We start from the raw sequence: 10,790 nt of genomic DNA, 5'->3' as shown, positions 1-10,790 counted from the left end.
AGAGATTTGAGGATGGAGAATTAGGTTTATCTTGTTTGGGAGAATTAGGCGGAGAATTGGGCGGAGAATTGGTTTTCTCTGAGAATTGGGTGTAGGCAAAAAGTAGAGAAATCAAATTCTCTCCATTTGGAAGAGAAATGGAATTCTCTCTGCTTCTAAATCGCGTCTCTGCTCTACTCCGTTCGCGTATGATGATGATGATGCTCCGACCGGCGATGGTGATGATGATGCCGACGTCCGGCACGGCGGCCGACGCCGCAGCCACGTCCGTTCGCGTCTCTGAGCCAAAACGAAACCCTAAATCGCGAGGCGGTGTTGCGAGGCGGAACCCTAAATCGCGGTGTTGATGTTGCGCGGCGATGATGATGACGCTCTACTCCGTTCGCGGTGTTGCGACGCGTCTCTGAGCCACCATTTCTCCACCATGATGATGCCGAGGCGGAACCCTAATCACGTCTCTGCTCCCGTTTCTCCACCCATTTCTCTATTGTACCAAACAAAGGAAATGATTGTCAATTCTCCACCCATTTCTATTTCTCTCCAATTCCATTTCTCTCCCATTTCTATTTCCATTTCTTCCCATTCTTTTTCTCTGTACCAAACACCCCCTTAAAAGATAATTCCACGAGGACCACGAGACTGACTAATACTATATGGCTAAGACGAGTTGACGACTCATGAAATCCGCCTTCTGTCGGGAGACCAAACCAAAGTCCACCCATACAATCTTGCGGTCCAAATTTCAGTCTATCAATCACACGGCATCATCACCTTCCACTCGGCTTTAACAAACACACATGTGAAGTATACACCCTTAGGATTACAATCACTTTCAATATACACCCTTCTATGTACATGAAACTCTTAATCCATCCTTCATATCATCAAAGTTTAAATTTCTAGTTGGAATTTCGACTTCATTGACAGAAACTAAAGGATATTGTTTTGATAAAAGAAATAAATTATCGGTTGTTAACACAATGATTTCAATAAATTATGATTTCTTACCTATCATGGATTGATTTTGTTTATTAATTGCTATCGTTGCAATATTAAGAGGAATATTTGTTATCATTATTTTAAAGTTTGCATTTGGAAATGAAGTATTGCTACTTCACTAACATAATTAAACGTTGCGTTATTGAATTATATGTCAATTTAATATTACTATGACATTTAATTCCCCACTTTATTTCAAACAACTATAATGTATTATTCTTATGGTTGCTAGCGAAATATGTATAAATGAACCAACTGAGATAGTACAGTATCATGCTAGTTCACCTCTTATACTAGAACATGTCATGCAAGACAAATAGTTGATGTTGGTTATCGGCCTTGCCACAATGAGGACCCATAGGTTGTCTTTGTGATCGGACTATGACGTGAGAATAAGTATTTGATAGTGAATTGAGTGTTTTTCTTTATCGATAAATCTTACATACCTTCCTTTAGTTAACCTTTTGTGCGCTTACTGTTCTCCATTATGACTGTTCTAATCCAAGGCCTTGAATCATACCTTTGTCATTCGGTTTACCTTTTGCCAGCCTAGATAGCCTTTATCCTTCGGACAGGTAATTTCATTGTCCACTATTAAAACACGTGACATTTAATGCTTTTTATATCACCTTTTGACTTCTTTCCCCATGACTAAGACTTTTGTTTCGAGCTCCAAAAAGTTTAGATAAGTTAATATAGTCCAACCGGAGCAAATCTAATGTCTTATCATCTTTTAATGTAAGGACATGCTCGTCTGGTTTTGCTATGTGTCAAATCTCAACGTTTATTATGAATCCTCATTTTTATTCGTTCCTTTGTTTCGTACGAAACTATAATGGTCAGCTAGTCCAACCTACCGGATGTTGGTCGATTTAACATTACCAAATCACGAACTCACGGCATCACCAATATAATCTCCCTTATTTCTCGAAAAACCAAAGTAACATATTTTCAGGGTCCGTATCACAAAATCTATAAACACAAGGGATCCTTTTAGACCAATCCAAAAACAAAACAAAAATAAATAAACAATTATACTCCAAACCAAAAACAACACCAAAATGACAATCTTAACCCCAACATCAAAAAATCAACCACAAAAAAGAACGAAATTACACCAACCCAACCAGGGCACTCTTGTCATTTCCTACAATCTGAACACACAATAAATCGACATAATAACCAAGCGAATAATACTCGGTTTCTTCTCTCCTCCGTCGCGAAGATCGAGAACAAAGAAATCTTGAAACACACAAAAGAAAAAGATAAGCTTTCAATCAGTTCAACAAATCTTGCAAAACTCAATGAAGATCATCATATAATATTATAACCCATCATTAAGATCCAATCTTTAACCCAAAACCCATCAACAAAACCATGCCACCAGCCGGAAAAACAAACCCCACCACCGCCGCCGGAGAATTCAAACAATCGGCGTTAAAGCCACGGTACCGCGGCGTTCGGAAGCGCCCGTGGGGCCGGTTCGCCGCCGAAATCCGTGACCCATGGAAGAAAGCGCGTGTATGGCTCGGAACATTTAATTCCGCCGAAGACGCGGCGCGTGCGTACGACGCGGCCGCCGTATCTCTCCGTGGGGTCAAGGCTAAAACGAATTTTCCGGTGGCCGGAGATCACGAACCCAGTTACGAGTTTCAACGGTCTCGGCCGACGACGAGTAGTTTGAGCAGTACGGTGGAATCCACAAGTGGGCCCCGCGTGACGACCCACCAGCGGTTGAATCCGACGGTGAATCGGCAAATGGATGATGATTGCCGGAGTAATTGTGATTCGTCGTCTACGGTGGTTGATGATTGTTGTTATGACGGTGATCTGTCTAAACCTTTGCCGTTCGATCTGAACCTTCCTCCGCCGTTGGATGAGTTTAATTCGTTTGATGACGTGGATGCCGGTGACTTATTTGTCACCGCGCTTTGCCTTTAAATGTTATTATTAATATTAATCCGGTGATGGCTTGTTTGGTAATTGTTATCAAAAGTCATGGGTTGTTTTATAGATTTAGTTTAATTTGAGGATATGGATACTAGGCGATTTATGGTTCTCGTCATTATTATTATTATGAAAATTTATATGTAATTTTTCATGATCTGGAAATCTAGATGTTGTGTTTGTTGTAATCTAATGATTTTTTCGTTTAGTCAATTTGGTTAGTTTATGTATAAAGTTAAATGAAGATACACAAAGTTACACATTTCTGTTTTTAATCTTTATGTTAACAAGTTTACAAGTTAGTGAGCCGCACATTGTGGCGACTCGAACTTGAGTCGACAAGGAACCCGGAACTTAACACCTCCACCGGTTACCTTTTGTTGAAAACCCGAACGCATACACACGCTTTCTTTGTATCTGCCTTTGTATCTGCCAAAAACCGGTGAGAGTTGCATCGTGGTGGAAACTTGTATTGTTTCGATTCATTATGGTATCGTCAAAAATATATTTTGTGATAAAAGTTGAAGGTTTTGCGGTTAAAATGTAAAAGTAAAGATAAGTTTTATGAAAAAAAGTTTTGTTTGATGGTCAAAAGTATATAAAAGATATAAATTTTGGGTTGTTTTTTATAAGTTTTGTATAAAATGTAAAAGTAAAGATAAGTTTTATGAAAAAAAGTTTTGTTTGATGGTCAAAAGTATATAAAAGATATAAATTTTGGGTTGTTTTTTATAAGTTTTGTATAAAAGGCAAAAGTTAAAGTTGATAAAATAAATAATTTGTGTGACATAAACAAGTTGTTGGATGGAAGGACTAATTGTTGAGGGTTGTGGCGGTGGTTGGGTGATAATAATAATAATTTAAATTTGCATTGAGGTTGCAGGAGTTCATGTTCTAACCTAAATTCCTGCGTCATTTGTCGGGAGTAATAAGTTTAGTTGGTTGCACGCTCAATAATGGTTTAGGTTATACTACCTCTTACCAACGGCCAACCTTGTCAATTTGGTAAACGGTGGGAGGAAATAATATATGTTTGTGTTTTCTTTTTTTGTTTCTTTTTATATTATTATTATTATTTTTTTATTTCTAAAACATAGATATTACATCAACATAGCAGGTAGGCGGGCAACAAGCTGCGCCGCCACCCCTTTCTGAATTGCAAACCATAACCTGTTAAAGACATACTTCTGCCCCTTTGGAGCCGACACATTGATATGCACAACCCGTTGGACCTTGGTTAGGAAACGGATAGCTTCCGGTGCCAAGGAGCCAAAGGTATCAAAAGCCAGATGGACAAAAACATGTTGGTTCTCTTCGCAGGCTTTAGCATGTTTCTCCACCTTCTTCGTTTCAGCCCTTTTCATTGCTTGCCCAGCTACAAACCCATTATCCCTCAAACCAGCTAAAGGAGATACCACTGCGAGGTCAACACAAGCGTGTTTTCCCCTGACCCAACCAAAGACGAGCAAATCTTGGTAATTCCAAGATTTTTAGTTTATTTTGGTTTTTGGATTTAAGTATTGGGGGTGTCACCTAAGTATTTTTGCTCACCAAAATGAGCATAAAACTTAGGCTAAAACATTGAAAATAATAATCTTTGATGGAAATGAACATACAACGTAAGCGATCTCAGTTCGACTTATGACATCTTAGTTTTTCCTTAAAAGGATATTCAAACGTGGTTTTTGATCACTCTATTTGAGGCTATATCTTCAACAAGGCCGTTTAATTATGGAATTACGATACATGTTCTTTTGGATATTAACCAAGATTAACTATAAAAGCTAAACTTTTAAATGGATAATAGCAGGCCGCTTCAAATAACACTATTAAAACCTCAAGACTAAAATGTGAGACAAACTTACTTGTTTCACATGACGACTGTCTAGTGACATCGTGTTTGTCACTTTAAAATTGACGTGGTGGGTTTAGAAGACTTTAGGTGGAAAAGATTGTTTGAAAAATATATACGTTTTTCCATATTAATTCATTGCATATATCTCATGTATCATGTATGTGTATTGTTCCTTGCATATGTGTATACAATTTTTAACAATTTGATGCTATAGATTAATAGATACGGTCTTTTTCTTTCTAATTTCTATTTTAATTACTCAAATAAGTGTTTTACACTTTTACATTTTAGCATATGTGTTAAGGTTAAGTTTCCATCATGTAAACATCAAACTGTGTAGTCAGATACATCATATATGCAAATTCACACAATAATTATTCTTAAGTCAAACGGATTGAAACAACCTTTAAAAGAAACATAGTAAGTCCATGCTGGCCTACCAGACCATCATAAACACTAGCCATCCTCTTCATATCTGGCCACCAAAAGATTGTTTCATATTTCATATAAGTTGACATCTGCATCTAAATTGACAAGAGAACCTTGTTCCATAATGTTCGACCATGAGAGCCCAAATTATATAAGCAGCTCAAAGCATCCAAGTTTTGTATGCAAAAAAAGATAAAAGGTAGATAATTAGAACAAATATGGATTATAAAATTGAAGAACATATTTCCAAGGGAATCCTGGTTAAAGTGAGAAATGAATTTCACCAAATTTCTAAGGGAATCATGATCACTTTCCAAAAAATGAAAATGAAGCATCGCAAGACATCCAAAAGATCACTAGATTTTCATGACAATCATGACAATTCCGAAAATGAATCAATGACTAATCACAAAAGCAGTTCTGATATAATAACAACAAAAAAAATAGCCTGTCAAAGTTCTCGTAATATAAGTGTATTGATATGTTGCATTTTATTAAGACGGAAATTAAAAAAAATGAGAATATCAAGTTAAGAATAGCACCAACAAAATAAAACGGATCAATTGTACCAATGAAAAATCTCCAAGTAATTATACATCAAACACTAGTAGTTCCCATAGAAGTAATCCATCTTTCTTTGGTTTAACTAAATTATTTATGGTGGATGCTAACAAACTACTCAAAAATTAACTCATAGCCGCCGAAAAGCTGAGGACCGAACCCAAAAGTATTTGTTTTGTTACTGATATCCAACACCACTTACCTTCTTACATGGAACAACTACCATCATTCCTACAATTGAGAAAACAACCTCAATTCCAAATTTTTGAAGGTTCTTGAGTCTGTTTCCGATCACGGGTAATTGTTATACGAACATATACTCGTTCATAAAGAGATGAAAATAATAGAGCAGAAAAGTATAGGAAGACAGAAAAAAAGGTCACGGGTGTCATGTATAAGCGTTTCGTGACGGATGCTTGCTCCATGGTGAAAGTATACATGTTGACCATATTGGAATAAGCTTCATCATCCCGTTTACGCCTTCTACTTGAAATATGGTTGCAAACATCATATTATCGTTTCTGCCACCATCCACTATTGTTCCCTTTTCAAAGACACATGCGTGTATCAAGTGATGACTATATATATAGACGTTTGTAACAGTTTTTAAAATTTGTTTACCAGAAATCATTTAAGCCATAAATCATTTAAGAAATTAGGTTGGTTTGGTAAGATATTTTTTCATTCTTCCAAGCCCCAGATAATAATACTATCCATAAAATGGCTATTAGGCTTCTTTATGAGTTTTTTGTATCGATAGGATCTTTTCATGCGTAACAGAAGAACCTGTGCAATAGTTATGATCCCAGTACATATCTCGACTCAGTAAGTGTAGTTCCTCAAGTTGTCTGGCATATTAAAAGAGGATCGAGATGTGTACCAAGATAATGACTATTGCTCTAGTTCTTCTGCTACGCGGGAAAAGATCCTATCGGTACAAAAAAACCACAAGAAAGCCCACTAACCATTCTATGGAGAGTATTATTTGGGCTTCGAATAATAAAAAAATGCCTTTGAATAATAAAAAAATGCGTTACTCTAAAGCCTAACCATCCTAATTTCATAAATGGCCACAATACATTAAGGTAAACAAATTTTAAAATTGTTACAAATATCTATAAAAATAGTAATCACTTGATACACCTAGGTGCCTTGAAAAAGCAACAATAGTGGATGGTGGCAGAAATGAAGATATGATGTTTGCAACCATGTCTCAAGTAGAAGACATAAAAGAGGTCATAAAGCTTATCTCAATAGGATGTTGACGCAACCTCATTTCCTACCTTCCTAAATGTTTGGCTTTCCTATTTTCATCTCTTTATGAACATGTATTTGTTTGTATAGAGATAACACGTGATCGAAAAGGATTCACGAGCTTTCAGAAAATTAGAATTGGGCTTGTTTTCGCAGTCATGGGAATGGTGGGAGCTATTCTATGAGAAGAAAAGGGAAATGGTTTTGAATCACAGTACCAAAATGAGTACTTTTGGGTTGGCATCTACTATAAACACAGAAACTCATAGAAAGTGGCTATAAAGATGTCAATAGCGACGTGTAAACAAATCAGAGCGAGGCGACGATTTTGCGGCATTTTCTTGGCGAAGCTGCCTGATTGCCAACCCTAAACCCGTCCATGGTAACTACTTTTCAAAAAACACTCGAACATCGTTTCTTTTCTCCTCCAGCCGTTGGAGCCGTCATCCACCGTGCCTCCAACTACGATTGAAAACAAACCGGACGTCCGACAGACTCACGGTCGTCTGTTCGGCAAGAACTTCTATTATGTTTATTTATTAAATGAACCGGACTTGGAGAAAAAATTTCGTTCGGCAGGCTTAATGGACAGCCACAGACAAGAGCCAAGTCCGTTCGATAGTGTTCGTGAACGCCCGGCAAAGTTCGTCCGATTAAGCCAGGTGATGTCCGTTCGGTATTGTAAGTGTTTAAATCTATCTAGTATTGTAATTTAATTGTGGAATTTCTATTGTTATTAATGTCTCTTATAGTGATCCACTTTTTGCTAATATATTAAGTGTTAATTATATTTGGATATTATATGGTGTAATTCCAAATTTGTAGGTTAAGTTGTTTGAATTTATTTTTAGAATTAATATGTGGCCGTTTATGTTTGTCCATTAGTGTCTGTTGTCAATTGATGTCCACATGTTCGTTCGTCCATTAATGTCCGTTTGTCCATTATTGTTCGCTAACGTTCGTTTACAATATTAATGTACGGACACGGACAAACTTAATTTCTTAATGGGCGGACACAGGACATGAATTTTCATTCGGTTTCGTGCACCGTCAATTTGTCCGTCAAAAGCTTAACGAATGGACACAGACTCTCGTCCGGTCCGGTTCGGTCCGTGTACAACCATACCTCCAACAATCAATCACTAGTTTACCGAGCTGGTGACACAGACACAGACGAAAGCTGTTTATGTTTGAATTGGTTTTTTTCTCTTACAGATCTAAGCTAGTTTATGTTTAGTTTGGATTAATCATTTACAGATCTAAGCTTGTTTATGTTTAGTTTGGATTAATCATTTACAGATCTAAGCTTGATTTATGTTTATTTAGTTTTGTCTATCTTTTTCTTTATTTTTCCAAGATCTGAATCATTTTCAGTCGTCTTCTTGGTTCTTTGATTTTACAGATCTGACTTACAAAGGGACATTTTGAGAAAATTTTTCTTTTTTTTATTCACACAGAATTTACAAAACACCATTTTATTTAATCAGATCTAGAACGGTTGCTATCTTCACTTTCTTTTTCAGCGTGTATCGTTATTAAATAAAACACTAATTTACACCGGAACAAATTTTAGAGAAGAATAAACAAGAACAAAAAAGTTTAATTAATAAAGTAACAAAACATGTACAAGAACAAAAATTTATGCAGATCTTCACTCCACTGAATGAAGCTAACAAAATAATAATAATAATAACACTAATGGAGTTGAGTAAGAAGACAACTACCTTCCTTCAAATTTATAGATCAAAATCATCCCGTCCGGTGGTGTGAAGGTAGCCGATTGGTTGAGTGAAGGGGAAATAAAAGTTTGGTAGAAATGTATAAAGAGACGTATGGACGATTTTTATTTTTTTAAATGCTAGAAACCAACCCAAAAAATTCTACAAAGAGAAATTAGTAACAATTTTTTCATACCATGATACCATGAAACAATGGTTATAAAAGAAGAATGATTTTTTTTATCAAAATAAAACTTAGAAATTTTATATCTTCTATTGTTTTTTTAATGGTATCCCGGATTGTATGAGAAGTTTCGTTTCGCGTTTTTTCAAATACATCTCTATGTTTAGAGTTGGAGCAAAAATAAAATCAGTATAATATAAAGGAAAAATAAAGTAAAATATCTCTATAACAGAGAAAAAATTATAGATAATTTACATTGATTAAGCAGTGAGATTCGAAATGTTATAAGTCGTTAGTGCTCTAATATTCAATGCAAATTTCGTTTTTGGTTTTATAGAACCCACTTTACAAACACCTAATAGTTTTAAAAATAGTTTTAAGGATAAAAAAGAGAGTTTTTAGAGCTGTAAAGTGTCATGCGCAATTGTGATAAAGAAGTTGAGACCGTTTTCCCGTTGTGAGCATCACTCCATCTAATCGGAAACAGGGAAAGGAGAAGTGGGCGCCGGGAAATTAAGCCAAAGAAGCTGTTACCAAACAACTATTTCTCAATAAAAACCGTAATAGTATATAAGTTAGATTTTAAATCATTATAAATAGCAATCACTTAAACCATTTTTACACGCATTTTACGTATAGTTCCTACACATTTCTCCATACAAACACGATAGCATGAAACAACGAAACCTCGTTTTCGAATCGAATAGTAGGAGACGGCTAGAGCATGTAACAATCAAGAAGTAGTGACATTGGCAAAGGCTTTGATTCATGTTTCTAAAGGCTAGAAGATCGAAAACCAACAAAGATCAAATAGTTGTTAGAAACGAGAGTTCGATTATTTGTGCAATAAAGTGGAGTGAGAAATCGTATTATCAGCCAATTGATTAATCCAAATTGACACAAACCCTCCATTTCACCACGTCTACTAGAAAACTAATTAACATCTTTACAAACAAATTCTAGCAACAAGTAAAGATAAAGAGTTGAGAAGTTATCCACGTGTTTGGGCGCGGCCAATATCTTTTCTTTTCGGCCCAATACAGTTAGCCTACTATATAGTAGAGCCCGCCACCCTCCATATCACAATTAGGTTCCAAGTAGAGGTGCACAAAAAAACCCGTACCCGGAATCGAACCCGAAAATAATACCCGGAGCCGGCTTCTTTTATACCCGGGTATTCTATACTCGAAACCGGAACCGAACCTACCCGTAGGGTATGGATAGAGTATGCATTTTGTGGTCAATACCCGTACCCGAAACCGTAACCGATTTATACCCGTAAATACCCGGACCCGGTCATACCCTATACCTGATACCCGATACCAATTTTCTTATACCCGAAATAATACATGAGTTTTTATAGTATATTTTTATGGTTACTTCACAACTTTAATATTTAAGTTTTTGTAAAATTCATATTACTAAGTAAATAATTTGTAATTAAGTGGATTTATGGTTTTTGTAATATAGTTTAATTATTTTTATAAATTACAAAGCAAATTCAAATTGTAAGCAAATTAAAAAATGTATAAAAAAATTACAAATTCAAAACCGAGTATTACCCGGTCGTACCCGGTTCCAATACCCGAACCCGATCACACCCTACCCGGGTACATAGGGTTGAGTTTTTCTCCTCAATACCCTACCCGAACCCTACCCGATTTCTCTCAGTACCCGATTTTTCAATACCCGATCATACCCGAAACCGGTTCCATACCCGAACCCGGGTATTAGAAAAAACCCGATTTGTACACCTCTAGTTCCAAGTTTTGATAGAATATGGTCAAAACCGATTCTTAGTTGAGCCGGTTCATGTTAAAACGGTTTAACAGTGGGGAAACCC

The 10,790-nt window shown here is 36.3% G+C and overlaps 1 protein-coding gene across 1 annotated transcript; it reads left to right on the top strand.

Moving 5' to 3' along the window:
* The first annotated feature begins 2,210 nt into the window (after positions 1-2,210).
* LOC143585432 (ethylene-responsive transcription factor 3-like) lies at positions 2,211-3,142 on the top strand. The gene has a single exon (XM_077067223.1). It carries the CDS (start codon positions 2,377-2,379, stop codon positions 2,938-2,940), a length of 564 nt encoding a protein of 187 aa, XP_076923338.1. The 5' UTR covers positions 2,211-2,376; the 3' UTR covers positions 2,941-3,142.
* Positions 3,143-10,790: the final 7,648 nt, after the last annotated feature.

This window comes from Bidens hawaiensis, unplaced genomic scaffold, assembly GCF_021521415.1.
Source record: "Bidens hawaiensis isolate Kalapana, Puna unplaced genomic scaffold, B.hawaiensis_p1.1 tig00001575_1, whole genome shotgun sequence".
Taxonomy (NCBI): domain Eukaryota; kingdom Viridiplantae; phylum Streptophyta; class Magnoliopsida; order Asterales; family Asteraceae; genus Bidens; species Bidens hawaiensis.
This window is presented reverse-complemented; position numbering and strand designations above follow the sequence as displayed.